The 16953-nt window shown below is 35.7% G+C and overlaps 1 protein-coding gene across 50 annotated transcripts in view; it reads left to right on the top strand.

Moving 5' to 3' along the window:
- The window catches only part of ABI3BP (ABI family member 3 binding protein), a 144149-nt gene that overhangs the window by 50745 nt on the left and 76451 nt on the right, over positions 1-16953 (top strand). For 44 of the 50 annotated variants that reach the window (XR_015285041.1, XM_086883080.1, XM_086883064.1 and 41 more), the window contains 9 exons: positions 2816-2867; positions 3149-3211; positions 4273-4368; positions 4691-4768; positions 10188-10268; positions 11564-11638; positions 14217-14282; positions 14777-14851; positions 16020-16088. Coding sequence is in view for 49 of the 50 variants with exons in the window: in XM_086883080.1 (XP_086739206.1) it covers positions 2816-2867; positions 3149-3211; positions 4273-4368; positions 4691-4768; positions 10188-10268; positions 11564-11638; positions 14217-14282; positions 14777-14851; positions 16020-16088 (655 nt within the window). In the remaining variant the exon portion in view is untranslated. The remainder of the gene's footprint in view (positions 1-2815; positions 2868-3148; positions 3212-4272; positions 4369-4690; positions 4769-10187; positions 10269-11563; positions 11639-14216; positions 14283-14776; positions 14852-16019; positions 16089-16953) is intronic. The other 6 variants (XM_086883061.1, XM_023942366.2, XM_023942407.2 and 3 more) reach the window with 5 other exon arrangements.

Genomic DNA, 16953 nt, shown 5'->3' with positions numbered 1-16953 from the left:
CACAGTGTAACTTGAGTCTGTGTCCATTCATTTAGGGCAGTAATGCTTCAATTACTGCATTACATATAGAATTAGATTGGTATAACTCTTATATTACTGGAAATATACTTTTGTCTTGCTTTCATGAGAAAATGTTTTATTTTGTGAGTAATATGAACCCAGTTGGTTAGATATTCAGGAGGGTGCTTATGTCATTATGTTGATGAAGTCAACTTTACTGTTCTTCCCCATGGTCCTGCGAGCATATTTAAAGTTACATGGCCCAAGATCAGGTAATTAATTCTGGGATATGGAGTGCAAGCTGAGTTCCTTTGCTCCTCTTAGCAAACCCTGTGTGCCAGAACCCTGACTGTTATGCTGCTTCTGTGCAAGTAGGGATTCTATTTATGGGGGAGAAATTGAGAAAGTGAGCTAAAACAGTTCTCCAAATATTTGCACAGCTCAAGTATGAAAGGAGGACTAGAGCCAACATCTAGTCTTTTTGTGATCTTCACAGGGCTCAGCTCCAGAGCAGTACTGCTTTATCACCCTCTGCAGAAATATGAAAACATACCACAGATTATTCTAAAATTTCTCTTATCATTCTTTCTTGAGTGGTGCAAAAAGCCAAAAAAGCAGATAGCTCGCTTTGTTCCTTCAGTTTCCGCAGCAGTAGGTGGAGCATGTTTCAGTGGCGTGATCGGATCATTGATGCAAAGCCAGACTGAGTGTTATTTAGGCCAAATTTGTTTGTGCTTTATTTTGCTCCAAAGACACAACTGACTCATAACATGGTCCTAACTCTTCTCTGTAGGACATTTTTAAAGGTTGTTTATTAGAACAACAGTACCAACCCATCTAGTCATTCTGCCCTTTCAACATCAGTCGCGTATCATCTTGTGTTTCTTTTGGCAGTTTCATCCTTCAAGTTTGTCTAAGCTCCTGGGGCTGTGTGAGCCACAAGTAATGACAGTGGGAGAAAAGAAGTGCTCTAGAAATGGTCATTCTTCTTCCCTTCATAAACAATGGGTAGTGGTAGGGCAGAGAAAACGCAGTAGAAATTTATTTCCTCTTCTGTCTGGTTAAGTTTCTCTGATTTCATAATGTCGGCCTGGAAGGTGGGGTCCTCCCCAGTTTTTCCAGACAAAAAGGACACTTAGCTTCTACCATTTGTTAAACTCTAGAAGGAAACATTTCTGCTCTTCAAAACCTTATTCAGTCCAGACTGACCATGATCCTTCCTTGAGGAGTCTCTTACATGCATGCCGGTTTGTGTTGCCTTTTTGAAGGATCAGAATACAACACAGAATGAAAGAGAAAGTGTCTCTTAAAGTAATGTTGCCATGGGCTGTTTCACAAAACATTTGAGATTTGCAGTCCTGTGAGAATATGCTCTATGTATATGGTAAAAAGTGAGATGTCGGACCTATGGTATAATTTACACCTCTAATTTTCCTCTGAAAATAAGGAATATTATTTGTCGTCTTCTTTCATGATGGCAACAGTTGTTTCAATAACAAATGTTCCAAATGCCTAAATGTTTTATATTCCCTGTCTGAAAAATATGATTGATAGTGCCATTTCTACAGATGATGGGCTGATGTTTCCAAAATAGTTTGTATAAGTAGAAAATATTACTAGCCCTAGGAATATCTAAATTAGTCACTTTGTGGAAAATGAGAAGAATGATTGGTCTTCACCCAGCTTAAACTTTGGTATGTTTAAAGTGTACCCAATCACTGTTTTTAAAGCTTTTCAGAAGTATTTAGAACAGAACAAAAATAGCTGTCCTTAGGTAAATGGTTAGCACTTTGTCGTCAAATGCTGACTTTTCATGCAAGTGTTCTTTCACATGAAGTAGACCAGCTGTCATGAAGTGGAAAATTAACATTATCTGGTTCTGATTTGAACAGAATGTGTTTAGCATGGAAGGTGATTGTCGGAGTTATTTTCTTTCTTGTAACTCAAATATAACTAAAAAAATTTCCCTTTTAATGTATTTAGCATTTTTATTTTGTTAGCATTACAGTCACTCATCACTTGAGTGTATTACTGAGCTTTCAGAATTTGTTCATAATTCTTAGCTTTGTTATCAGCTGTTTTCTTTTAGTAACTGTGGGGTCCATTCATATATTCCTTTTCTATTAGTGGAATCAATATAATTAGATATTCACATTTGGGCAAGATGTAATTTGGGTCAAAGAGAAATGAACAGCATAAAAGTCCAAGTATTTAGCACAAAAATGTAAGAATCATGTGGGGTGGCTGACCACTTGTGATTTGGAAACAATTCCACTATAAATAAATAAAATTATTCTGAGCTAATCTACTTTAATCAGGCTATGTACCCAAGAGTGATGATGGTTAACAAAAGTGCACCTGATTCTGGAATAGTCTGTGTTCTAAATATGGTATTCCTGAGAATATATTTGTGTCCCGTGACCAAATAGTAATTGCATAAGTTTGAGGTGTTTTGCTGTAGGTAAATTTCAGCTTTTCTCAAGCATTCTGGACTACACCTCAGTGAGTGCTCCAGATATCCTTAAGAGAAAAAAGAATTGGGGTTTCCTAAGATGTCAAATACTGTGTTTTTAATAAGTAAAACATCTCAAGCTGGTAGAAGGAGATCAAAATGTGATATTACCACATTAGCCCGTGGGAACTGAAGCAATAGCACAACCACCAGGGACCAGGGCCAGATTCATATCCAGTGTTAACTTGGGACAGGCGTGGTATTGGATTAGAGCCCTCTATTTTTATTACTCAGTTCAATTACTATCATGGCAGTTATTCCAAGGCGCTACTTTTATCTTTTTCTTCTTTCTCTTTTTTTCAGATTATATTTAGTGATAATAAGAAGTTGGTCCCTGTCACAATAATCAAACAAAGTAAGTTTGTGTATTTTAAAAAATTTATTCTTTTACACTGCAAGAGTAATTTGAGATTAAAATGAGTGTCAGGGCAATGGGATGTCCTGCAGCTGGCCCTACAATAACATAAGCATAGAATGCCAGTTTCACAAAATTGATAAAAAGATTAGGATGGTGTCCTCATCTGCAAATATTGAGGAAAGCTTTTTAGAATGCTGAGGTTTGCTTCAGGTGTTATTTCTTATTTCCTTTTTTTTTTTTTTTAATTGTATTCTAACATCCCTGTGTTGTCTCCACAGTTATTCAAAATCGGACACAGTCAAAAGCACCAGATAGTTCTTCTCTCCCAGGAGCAATATTAGGTGACTAAAAGATATTTTTATCATTTCTCTTAACCCCTGGTTGCAACTTAGAATTTTGCAAATGCTTTTAATTTTCTTGATCTTAATAGTTTTTCCTTGCATATCAAAGGGTATTTTGCAGCTGGTGCAGACCGTATTTGTTCCATGTTATGGTGGTACAGATGGCTTATGAATGTTGTTAAATGTTTTTAAAGCTTAAGCGATATAGATTCATTTTATTGTCATTGTATTAAAAAGCCAAGGAGTTGTTTCATAGTTCAAATGAAGTTATATGGCAAAGATCTCATCGAGATGAGGGATTGTTTTTACTGGGCTTTTAAGGTAGCAGTAACATCAAGTGCTGACTTCATCATAACATCAAATTACAGTAACATCACATCTACAGTCAAAACCCTGGTATATTAAACTACAGAAATCTTGCCAGTGAGAATTTGATGTTAGATCTCAAGGCATTACTGTTTCCCTTTATGCTCTTGTTTCACCTATAAGAATATGCAATACTGGCTTAGAACATAAAACCAGGGGAAAGTCTGTCATATCATGCACAATGTGGTGAACTAGTGGTCTGCCTGAAATTGCCATGAAGGGCTCACTGCATCATGTACCTTGTGACCAATTTATTCCTGGATTTATTGTTTAGTCCTTTATTTATGGAAATATTTTATATGACTGCATAACTTTGGGTTAAGTTTTCTTTGTGTGGGTTTCAGTGTGTTGATGTGAGTCAAACACACACATACTAACCCTGTCTGGTGTTGAGCCTACTTGGCCCACCAGACAGAATCTGTCCCAGTACCTGTAATGCTGCAGTATTCCAGGGTTGTGTGTTCCAGTATTGAATAGTTTCCAACTCTGATAAATCATGAAATAGTGGAGATAGGAAGGGTATAAAGGGGAAATAGCACTAAGTGGGAGAGAAAATTACGGGATAGAACAAACTCATTTTCCAGATATTCAGAATAAACTCCCAGTGGTTCAGTAGTAGCTGCTCACATATTTCAGAGAGCAGGCTGTGTGCTTTCATGTCTTCTGGAATTAATGGCACACATCTTTCTCTGTAGTGCACCTTATTGTTCCAGGTCTCAATGAAAGTCAGCAGAAACTTCCTCCTCTCCTGACAATAGATGACATACCTCAAGCATCCAGGAAAAAACTGGGTAAGCAGAAATGCTAGACAAATGAAAAATGCTGAAAACCATTTTGCACTGTGAAAATCATTATTCATCGGTCATTAAATCCTTGCTATATATTTTATTTTTAAAGTATCTTTTAATAAACAAAACAAAACCAAAAATGCATGTGTTTAACATAGCTTGTAGTGATTGTGCAGTGGAAATTCACTAGGTCCAAAAGGTACTCAGCTGTCCACATTTATCCATGTTGGCTTACTTAGTCAAACTAAAGTGGGACAGAAATAAATCTGTGGTAAAAGAGAGCAGATACATCTTTGTAATTACTCTCTAATGTCTGTTCTTTTAGCTAAGAATGAAACTGGAGTATGGCCTGCTGAATCCAAAACACCAGAAGTTCAAGAAATCTCCCCACAGTCCCTTCCAGGTAATGAAAATTCTGTTTTTAGAAACGCTGTGGAATATCTTTGCCAAATATATAAACTAAAATTAAATCCATCTTTGTGCTGCTTAATCTACAGTTAAAATAGTAGTTGGAAAACCAGAGGATAGCGGCTGAATTAGCAAGGAGTGGTAATGTGGATAAAAATCTGAATCTAATTTTGGACAACAGTTTATATCAGGTGATATAATCGTTAGGTTTATAAAAGTACGTAGAATTAATTTCATTTGTGGCATGGTGGATGCCTTGAAATTGTGCAAAATGACAAAATGAGGGTTTTTTTATGTAACACAGACTGCTTTATAAATTTGTATTTCAAGTTCAGACATATATTTTAACATTTTCAGTCTGGTGTGGGGAGGAGGCTTGGAAAGAGCTGAATTTTTCAGAGTCAAATAATGAAGATTAACTTTTCATCTACTTTATTGACCCACATTTCAGAATTGTTTAAGAAGGCATATGTCTGTCTTCATTTTCTATAGTCTGGTTCTAATCCTGTAACTGAGTCTGAAGTCTTGGTTCTGCTGTCACAAGAGACAATAGCTGGCTTCTGCCAATTTCTTTGCTGAAAGGAAAAAGGGATGCTTGAACAGTGGCAAGAATTTAAAATTAAAAAGGAATTTGAGGAAACAATGACCCAAGGTTTCTTTGGTTTGGTATAGACATTTTATGTGGTCTTGCTGGCATTACTCTTTTCTATCTATCAAGTCTTTCCTGGCTGGATGAAGTGGTGTAGCAAGTGGTTTCTTTGACATCACACAATTCAGGCAGATACTGCCTGAATATAAATTGATTAAATATTATTTATTAAATAGAAATATCATATAAATATGATAAATTGTGTTTATTTTATTCCTTAAGTATATAAAAAATGCTATGCTTAACTTCATCATACCATCTTAATCCTTAAAAAAAAAACCAAAAAACCCCAACAGAATAAAAAACCCTCCCAAAATACATAGAGAATTTAAAAGATGTAAAGAAATGCAGGAAAATCATGTCACTGACAATAATCTTTCAGACTAACCCTTTTTTTCTTCTGTGAAGATGTTAGAACTTTATTTTCTACTCAATAGATAAGTATATTTGCCAAATTCTACTTTAAACTATTCCTTCCTTTCTGCAAAACCTGGATGGCTCTTTTCTGCTCATCTTAAATATTAAGAGGGAAAAAAATTATGCCTCTTCACAGAAACTTATTATTAAAGGATGCATTGAAAATGTGTGGATTCCTTTTAGGAAGCTGTAAGGAGTCTTTTTAGATTGTTTGATTGGTTTGCTTTGGTTTGCTTTTGATTTGCTTTCTCTTACAGTTCAAGGTCTCTTGTGGAATTGAATTTTTTTACTAGATTATTTGCCTTGTTTAAGTAACTGCTATTTAAGAACTGGCAATATGGAAGCACATTTTCTAGAACTTTGCCATTTTTTGTGAAAGGGAGAACTGAATACATTTTATATGGTTGGTTCCCTGTCAGAATCCATGTCCTCAAATCCCAGCCCTGAAGTTTGCATTCATCTGATCAAAATGTATCATTCCTTGTTGATGAGATGTATTGGTCATCTAAAAAGTGTGAAATGTGGCAGCTGGGGAGGAGAGCATTGGTCCATTCCACTTCCTTTTCTTTGTGTTCTGTAATTATATTTGTGTACCAGCATGTAGAATTTCTAACCATAAATATTGTCATGTCCTGACATGGCACAGAATCGCATGTTTATGAAGCTGGAGAGTGTGTCTTTATACTGGTAATAAGTGGCAAGTACTGTCTCTCCTTGCATCAATTTAGTTACAATTTGTTACAACTAAACAAATTCTTACTGCTTTCACACCAATAGTGACTTACTGAAATATTTAGAATAATTTTCCTCTTCCATTTCAAGCGTCCATTGTGGCTTCTGTGGCTTTTTACCCTGTGGTGACCATTCCTTTCAGATATTATTTGTTGATCTCAACACCAGTGCCTCATGTTAGAGTATATCACACTCCATTATGGTTACAGTATTTCAGTTAAAGAGAGAGAAAAAAAAAAAAAGGAAGTCAGGAAACAGGGAAGTGAAAGTGAATCCTTTAAAAGAAAAATGTTCTTTGAGTGTAATTCTATCTTGCCATGGCATATGAAAAAATAACTTGTCTGGCTAAAATGCTTTCTTATTCTTTTATGAGTAACTTAGGTGAGAGATCTGAGCACCAACCCTTTGCAAGGGTTGCATTTAAAAGACAGTTTAGTATGTAGACATAATTAATTGAGCTTAGCAATAGGATCTACCTCATCATATTTCATTCAGACATTGCTATTTGAAAAATCATACTGGCTTCTTTGAGTGAGGCATAATAATTATTTGCTGTGGAAGATTTAAGGACTGGTGCCAGACTGGCAGCAGAACAGTGATTTAGAAGGAGCTCTGTGCTGTAGCAGCTCTTGTGTCATCAGCCATGCTAGAAAGGAAGAAAGGAGCTCCAAGTATTTTAGCAAGCAGTCTTTCTGAAAGGCTCTGTGAGCTGGGCTGCCCTTGTAATCCACTGGCTCTTTATCAAAGGGTGTGTTCTGAGATGTGACACAGTTTAGTAACTTTTTTTTTCGTATATTTGTCCACCAGGCATCCCATCATTTTCTTAATTTCAATCCTCCACTCCCTTGGCATGCATTTCCATGGAAAGACTTGTTAGTAAGCTCTTTCATTCTTTGTTTTTGCCAGGCTTGTTACAATATTTTCCACTCAGGAATAATTTATTCTTAACACAACAGCACAAATCTCTAGTGCTTTCCTCAATCTTTGAATTGTTGTCTAATATGCCTCAAACTATGGTTACAACATTTTCTCTTCTAAATGCATCTTTCTATTAACTTCAGAGGGAAACTGGAGCTCACTAGCCCTTAGAAATATGAGCACATGAAAGAACTAGTTTCTTTTATTTTTTTTTTAAACAAGCAAAAAACCACAACAACAACAAAAAAAACCAAAAAAAGAACCTGGTTATTTCATTATGTGGAGGGTTATTCTACAAATTTAATTAATTAGATTTGTGAAATACAGAATAGGCTTGAAATGAAGAGTGCCACCTGTGAATCCATTAGCTAGGATTAATGTGCAGTTGAAATAACTCCTTTGTTGCCATGTTTCTCAAGTTCTGCTCCTCCTGTCCTCCTTCTGCCCCCTGAAGAGTTCCCCTTGTGCTCACAGGTTATATCAGGAATGAGATTAATGCTTTCATCAGAATGTCTTAATTCCAGATGTAGATGAAAAGAAGGTAGAGAGAAATTAGAGGAAAGAGTTTAAGAAGCATTGCCAAGGTGCATTCTAGCTGTATTCCACACTGTGATGATAAAGCAACTTGGCTGTGTTCATGTTTTATTTTGTAGGTAGCCTTGAACAAGTGCAATAGGCCTAGCTTGCCTGCTGCCCTGGAATAGTCAGAGGCATTTCTCTTTTCTCTGATTTAGCTTTCAGAGCCTAAACTTTCTTCTTCCTGTGTCTTCTTTTTAACAAAAATGTCTCTTATTTTCATGTAATCCCTACCATGTTTTGTGTAAAATGGAGAGCTTGGTTTTGTTCTAATTCTAGGCATGCTTTATCTTGTTCAGCTTGCTCAGATAAGACACATTTCATATGAGTGTAAACCCTCTGACCTCTAAAAAATCCTAAATCCTAAAAATCATGAGTTCTGTATTTGTTTGTATTTGTTTTTTGTTTTTTGGGTTTTTTTTTATTATTGCCTCTCAATAAGAAATGCTAGATTTTGGACTGCTCCTGAGGTACAGGTAGTTAGTTATTGCTTCAGTGTTTCTTATGAGTGAATTCTCTCCCACAAGTTTCAAACAGAGAAATTGCTCTACCTTCTCTGGACAATTAACTGTAATTAATTGTATTCTTTAAACTGTATTAATTAATTAATACAGTTAATTAATTGTATTAATTAAACTGTAATTCCTTGAAAGCTTTTCAAGATCCTGAGGTACAACCAGGTTCAAGACATTCTACATATCTTCACAAAACAAAATCCAATTTTATAGGAAAGAAAAGTCTTACGGGATTTTAAACTAGCAAAGAATTCAGAATTCAGTTTCACTGCTCTTCAAATTATGAGACAGTTCCAAAACTCTAGGTTTCCCATATATTAAGGATATTTCAAGGCAAATTATATTAAAATAGTGTTTATTCTGGACATGTGATGTTATCATCCTTGCACTGATGAGAGTAACAGCACTGTAACTGACTTAGAAGCTGTACTGAGCCCTAAGAAGGCAGCATCTGTAAAGGTTCCAGATTGTGTGGCACATGCTCCAAACTAGAAAATAGTGTAACTGTTGTAACTGTAATAGCATCCAAATCCCACTATTTAGAATGTGGGAAACAGCACTTTTTTTTTTTCACTAAATGAAATAAGAAGCTTATAAACCTCCATGATCAGCTCTTGCTTGAACCGCATTAAGTAGATTGTGAGAAAAGCTTGGAGAGCATGCAGGAAAAGCCAAAGAGTCCTTTAATGTGGCTCAAAAAGAAAGTCACCTTTTATTAAATTAATACTAAAACTCAGTGCCATATTGATGCCAAGATCTCTTCCAAATACCAACTTGTGCTAAATACAGTGCAGTTTGCTCTGTGGAGGGCATTTATGTGCTTGTGCATTCAAGGCTGAGCCCTTACCATTCTATGTTCCATATCCAAAAGCTCTGTCAATTTACAACCTTAGATGTCCAATTCTGAGTACTTTATGGCTGATTAAACACCTCTGGGATCTGCTGCTAGATGCAGAGGAAAGAAGTGATCTTGACTTACTTACTCCTGGTATTATTTGTTATGTGAAAGAGCTGTCAGAGTATAGTTATGCAGTAGTATATTAAAATATGGCCAGCAATTCAGTTTAGGTACATTTAATGGCTGTTTAATAAACTGCCCGTGTATTACTCTAAAAATGTAGAATTAGAAGAATGAATGGGAATTAAAATCTATTCTATAATTACTAGAAAACTGAAAGAGCTGAGATATTACAGGTGAGTATTATGTTCCTGAAAAGTTTTATATTAGAAGGATTAATAATCATTCAGAATAACATGGAAAATATTTGTAAATAGACTGTGATGTAATGGATCTTGTTTATAATCAATTACAATGAATTTAAGAGGCTGTAACAGAAGTACAGGGTGAGTTTCTGACTTTAACCTTGCTGTTCAGGACTTATATTTTCTTTTGTTAATATAAAACTGCAGCAAAATAAATCCAAAGTGTCATATAGATTTCACATCTGAAAACTAAAGTAAATACTAACCATGATGCAGTTGAGCTGCTGTAGAAATCATTCTAGTCATATGACATGTAGTGGTGATAAGAAAAGCATCAAGTTTTGGGCAGTAGATCAAGAAAAGTTCAGAGGGATTTTAAATTACATTAAGCTTCTTTCTTTTAGCTCAGGCTGAGAAAACACACGGACCTGAAGATTTTAAATCAACGCCTAAACCCAAATTGGTGCAAACTCAAAACATACCTGGTAACTAATTTTGCTGCTTTTTACATTCTTTCTGCATTAAATGCTTTTTTCCAGCAGAATTTTTCTACTACTTGCTGCATCCTTTATGTTTTGGCTCCAAAGGAAGTCCTGATTAAAATATTCTGGTTTCTTTTGTGGTTCCAGTGACTAATGCTGGAATGAGTTGTAAAGCAGGATGCACTTAGCTCTGGCTAAACTGTGGCTTCCACAGATTTGACTGCATGATTCAATTTTATTTTTCAAATTAATGCTTTTTGTCTATGTGATCTGCATGTTTGACATAACTTAAAATTTCTATCTGGAAAATTTACCTCAGTGATAGAATTTAAATAATTACCTCCTTTATTTTCTTCTGATTACAGGTTCATTTAGGTAACACTAGCAGCAATGAATAAGAACGATTTTATATGGCATGTGATGGGATATAATTGTATTTGCCTTGAAGGAGAGAGAAGCACTACTGATATTTTTCATTTTTTTGTCCCAATGTTGTATGGTTAGTTTTGTGATTTGGTGTAGCACCTATTTAGTTCTGGTATTCAGAATTCTAAATTCTCAAATGTTGATTTTATTGCTTGTACTTTCTTCCCTGAGCCATGCAAAATTTTGAGGACAAATCTAAACTTGAAGTTGTACTTAATTCTATTTTTTAAAAAAACTTTGCTTGGATTTTTCTAAAGCACAGCTGGCCTGCATTCAGGAGAATGTGTGATAAAGGGAAGAACCAGGAATGTTTGCAGGACTGAAATGCAGGTCTTCCTATGAAGGGGACTGCCAATGCTTCTCAATTAATGCATTTTACACAATCCTATTGATTCATGTTAATGTCTTATTTGAACTTTTTTCTTTTTCATTAAAATTTGACAGCAGATTTCCAGAATTTACTGAAGCTAAACCAACAGTCAACCTAATTTCATTTTAACTTTCAGTTTTTTTTAACCATACTCAACATTCCTTGGTTTTCCTATGTTTCAAGGATTAAAATATGAAAACTAATCAAGATGGATCATTAATTTTAAACTAGATGCTTATAGTTACTGATAGATGTTCATTGCCAAATTCACATGATTGATAGGTCTTTGTTTAACATTTAGGAGAAAAAGGAATTCCTTCATAATCCACATACCTTTTTAAGTGACAATTTATGTGGTTTTTCTCTAGGTTGGAACTACTTTTTCTTTTTTATTAATTATCATTGTTTTCAGGAGTGAGTAGTCCATAAGCCAAATATAAATCCATGTTGTGCTCTGTAGTATTTTTAATCAAGTAAAGTTGTGGTTATTTTTTTATCATAGCTTCTAACGAAATACAGCTACTTCCTTCTGGATCCAGAATCCCTGATGCTCCAAAAAGTCCATTGACAGAACTTGGTAACTACTTTCTTTTCAAATATGAGTAAACTTTAGTGAAAAATTATCTTCACAGAGCCTGCTCCAGTAGGAGAAGTAATGAAATTAAGAGTAACACACAAATTTCTCATACTGTACCCTTTTTGTGGTGCTTTGTACGCCCTTTTACTACATAACGGGGCCCTATGCCTGGTGCTTTGATGCTTATGTTGGTGATAAGTGGGGATATTTCATCAAGCTGTGAGCATCTGGAGTCCTGTGCTGGGAAGAACATGATGTTTGTGTGGATGTTTCCTTCTTCCTCCCTTCTTTCTTACTTTCTGCTGCTGGGAGACATCTCAGATGTGAGCTCACCACATAGGGGAACTTTTGTGAATGGTAGATACCATTTCTGTGTCCTTGCTGTTACCCTAAACTAATTTTTGACCAGTTCCAAGTGCACAGTTTTTTCCAACAGACCTTGTTGAGGTGTTTGTGGCAGGAGGTGTCCAGTGCCAACCCTAGTCCCATCTCTCACCATCTCATGCCTCTGCTCCTCTACGTTGTACCCTGTGTCGCCCTTCCTCATGACCTTGATTTCATAACAGGCCTGTGTTTTCTCTGTGTTAGTCATAAATAGCTCATTCTACCAAAACTATTGCTTGTTGCTGCTCTCTGTATTACACTAGTTACCTGGAGGGCCCTTGAATCAGATTCATTTATATTTCATTAAGCATTAGTCAGGAAGTCTCAGAATAGTGCTGGCTTATTAGGATGGCATACTTTTGCTAAATGTAGGTTGCCAAATTTTAAAATAATTTCCAGAAATGCCTCATAGTTCTTGAAATGCATATTTGAAGTAGATTCTCAAGAACATGAAAATAATCTTCACAATTTGTTCTTCATTTGGTAGATTTTTTTTCACAGCTCTTTTCCAGATATGTTTGAGGGGATGGGGACAGATATTTGATTTCACTGCAGTGAAAGACATTTGGTTAAATCCAATTAGAAGTAGCATTGGAAAGAGAGAGACACATAATGATTTAGGAACTTATTTGCTATAAATGTAACTGAAAAACTGAAAATTGTTAGGGATGTGAAGTATTTTTTCTTTCTGTAGAAATAAGAGAATAATAACCTAATCCTATGTTTGTTTCAGTGGTAAAGGTGGAATAACAGCAACATTTGAGGAAAAAAAATAAGTGTTTCATTCATTTATTATGGTTTTGTTCTCATGTCCTCCATTCCCTTAGAATAGTTTCACTTGGCAAAAGTGGGATTTCATTATGTGAGACTAGGCCCAGCCATTGGGACAGAGGGAGCATCTGTCCTCTCCATGAAGTCACTGTTGAAGTCAAAGACATTCTGTGAGAGTCAGAGCATGGTTATACAGAGGAGATTTCTCTGCACTGTGCCCCTGCATGCCTTGATCACCTGCTATCATAAAACCAGCAAAGAAAGCAAAATTTAATTTATGAATTTCAGCTGCACCTGACCTGTATTCTGCCCTAGTCACCCTGAAGAATTTTTTCTTTATTTTTCTATCTTGATTGTGCTGGAGGGAGATCTCTCCTCTGCTTTGTAAACTTCCTGTGTGGTCAGTATATTTTGAATCCAAATGTTTATGAAAAGATATTTTTGTGAACATGCCTTCAATGTTCTGATGCCTTTGGGAGATCTCTTGTAGTTCTTACTGGATGTAAGTGGATCAATGGAAGATTTTGCCAAAAGCTGTGAATCATATGGTTTTGTTAGTAGTGTTTTCTTCTCTATAAATCTAGAATAGAATAGTTCCGTTTGCAAGGGACCTACAATGATCATCTGGTCCAGCTGCTGAGTCCAACTATACCAGGGTAGTAACCTGGGATCCAAATTTTTAATGTGATAAAGTGGACTGAAAGTAAATGGGAAGGCAGATCCAATGTTTGAAAAAGAGTCTGTTTACTTTTTGGCATATATTCATATTTCCTGTACTAGAAATGAACCCTAATTATTTGAATGGGGGTTTTAACAGAAAGAAAAATACTTACTGACCAGTACACACAGCTGAGTAGGATCAGTGGCAGGACAGTAGTGCAAAACCTGCACATGGTGGAAGCTTGTTCATGATGGCTTTTAGGTAAGAGTGCCCAATTCCGTCTTGACTCCATTTTCATTAAAGCACACTTCAGGTTATCCATGCTTCAAAGTAAAGAAGCCAGAAGGTCTTTGTAAGAATCCTCATTACAGATAACAGATAATAGGTGTCATTTACTAACTTCAGGAATTATTTCTCTGATTTCATTGTACTACTCTTATCTTTTGCCATTACGACTCCTTTAAAAATAGTTATACATATTGCAGTAGTGACTCGAGACCTGCAAGTGGTGTGAGTATCTAATATTGGGTTATATTAGATATAGCTGCCTTACTGGGAATAAAATCCTCTTAAGTAATAAGGATTTGGCTTGATGAAATAGGGTATTAAATTCATATTAAATACGAATGGGGTAGAAATTAATGGAACAAAGGGACCTTCAAACAAAAAAAACCTCGTTAGTTACAGCTGAAATTCGGTTTTGTATCACTTGAAAGAAGATTCTGTCTTGGAATGATAAAATTGTTTCATGTTTGCTCTTAGCTACTCAGAGGCCAGCCTTGAAACCCATATCTCTACCTTCTGCAGAAACGAGAGAGATGGAAAAGGGTAATTAGAAGATTAGTTCCATGATGTTTTTTCTATTATCTTGGAGTCATGTGGATCTGCAAATGTTAATCTTGGCTACCAGCATTCATAGAGAGCTGCTTATTCACCATTCTTGTGTCTGTGTAACTGCCTGAAAAATGTATTTGTTGTCAGCTTAAAAACTGCCTAAAGACAGTGTTGCTGTATCTTGTCGTCATCCTATTTCTTTTGGCACAACTGCAGCTCTTACCCAGGAAATTTAGTAAGAGAGAATTCCTTGCTGGTAAGAGTTCTTTCAAGCATGTGGCACTTGCATTTCAAGGCCAGAAACCTGTTTTTCCAGCCATGTCCTCCCCTTGTTGGGGCCATTGTCTCATATCACATTTGAAGCCATCTGTCATCTTGTTCAGTTTTGCATTAGCATTGTCTGGAAATGCACAGCCTTCACTCAGCTGTTTGATGCTAATCCATCAAATCACACCTCTCAGCATTTTAAGCTTAGATTCTTTTTTCAGCTTTTGAGAAAAAGCAGACTGTTTCTTCAGGATCCAAACCGTCTGGTACCATGGAAGTGCAACCAACCCCATCCGGTAATGGTTTCTCATGAGGTTAATCCTCCTGACAAGTCGGAATTTTTGGAGGAGACATAGTGCCCCTCATGAAATGGTTTGTTCAGTTTGACATAAATTAAGAATAACTGGAGGTATGAAAGTGCTGCATCAAGTGTCAGATCTCTTTATGGCATTTCATGTGAAATACTAAACTAGTGGTTAGGGGGATTTTCCATGTTTGGCAACAGCATGTAATTCTTAGTTTTAAAATTAAATTTGACTTACTGTAAATATCAAATTCAAATAAGACTGTCCACAGCTGAGTTTCATAAATATCCTGATTTGCTGAAGGATTCTGAGTTGTAAGACATGAATGGAAACTGAAGAAATTCCAACATATCTTGAAACTATGGCTCTTCTTTTAGCTTTTTTGTATAAACATAGACATAATTCTGCCCAGATTTCTAAAATGGCACTATAAAAACATATCAGTGAAGATTCAGATGCTTTCTAGTTGGTCCTTACAGAATTTCTATTATGTGTTCTCTTATTTAGAGATTTTATTTGCCTGGAACAACTGATAGTCTTCCAAAAGAAGGAAAGAAATAATAAGATGAGAGCCAGTTGGGAGGATTTAATTTCATTAACATGCCAATAGTGTAATTCCTGACACATATGTTTTTGGAAGAAATTAACATTGAAGGAAATCTATTACTGAGGGGGAAAGAGATTACAAAAATCAGCTGTTCATATGTCTGACAAAAGGCAGCTTCTATGTTTCATTTGGTCCGGTTCCTGTTTTGTCACCCTTTTTCCTTCTCTAGTTTCAACACCAGGATATCCTCCTTCCTGATCCTAGGAAAAAAATTCCATGCAGTCACAGTTTGCTACTTTTTATTCATAATTTGTTCTCCTATTTTGAATAGCCTTGTATTTCCACTTTTTAACTCAGTATTTCAACTTTTTGTGTGAGTCTGGTAACAATTTGGTCATAAAATACATTATGCATTAATGCATTTTTTTGGAAATCATTTTCAAGTCACACTTAATCAGTTATTGTACATTACAGACTCTATCTGTCTGTGGAATATAATGTGTTAAATATTACACAGAAGTTCTGTCAGCTTATGAAGGAATATGATGTTGTTGCAGAAGGTTTCTTGTCACTTCAAAACAATACAACACTATTTTTGCTTTTATTTTCCAGCTTCACATGACTATCTTCATGTTATTTCTACTCCCCAAACTTTTACATCCTCAGAAATACCTGGCACTGGTAAATTATAATAATATTCTTTCAGAAGCATACTCTTTTGATTGGTTGATGATAAGTTCATTGCTGTTTCCATGTTGATGGTTTCAGACAGCTACTGCATACTGCTTGCCTTGGGTGTTGCCCTACATTTTATTTTTTCAACTCCTGTATCAGCATCCTCATTGCCATGATCAGGCAGAGCACAAGTTTAAAGCAAGTCTGCAACTGGCTTGCAGAATAATGCAGTATTGATCAAAGATGTGTGTCAGGAAAAGATTCAAATTTTCCAGGGCTGAAGGCTGTTCCAGTCAAGACCATGCTTTTCAGTGATTTGATTTTTTGTCAGTTTTTCACATACAGTTGGCTGTGATTTTTTCCTACATATTGTCTTAAAATAAGTCAACATAGCTAAGGCCAGACCTTACCAACCAAGCTATACTTTGAGTTATAGCTTTAGGAATAGATTGTTTTTTGTGTAGCCTTAGGTAGGTGAAGATGCCCAAGTTAATATTTTCGGCTAAGTAATTACTGATAGTATTTGAAATAGACAAAGGAGGTTATTTTTTAAATAAATAAGTAAAAAATAATAAATGTTTTGCAGAGTAGCAGAAAGTAAAACTTCTCTCCACCAGATGTTCTTTCTTAATTTACTTACATTAAATTTTTTCTCAGGTTTAGTTACTCAGCTAGAGATAGTAAGGATTTGGAAATATCCATGCCTATAATACTACAGAGCTTATTGTGTGATTACTGAACTAGATTCTCATCTGCACTCATTATTCATCTTTGTAGATGGAGGATCAGAGGCAAAGAGGAGAGTTCTCTTTAGCTGGTTGTGTTTGGTTTTCTCATTATACCCAGCTCTGGACCTGCCTTTCTTAGTTTT

Source organism: Cyanistes caeruleus, chromosome 3, assembly GCF_971803275.1.
Source record: "Cyanistes caeruleus chromosome 3, bCyaCae1.hap1.1, whole genome shotgun sequence".
In the NCBI taxonomy this organism is placed as follows: domain Eukaryota; kingdom Metazoa; phylum Chordata; class Aves; order Passeriformes; family Paridae; genus Cyanistes; species Cyanistes caeruleus.
The sequence above is the reverse complement of the archived record's forward strand: the minus strand, read 5'-3'. Positions and strand labels throughout refer to the sequence as shown.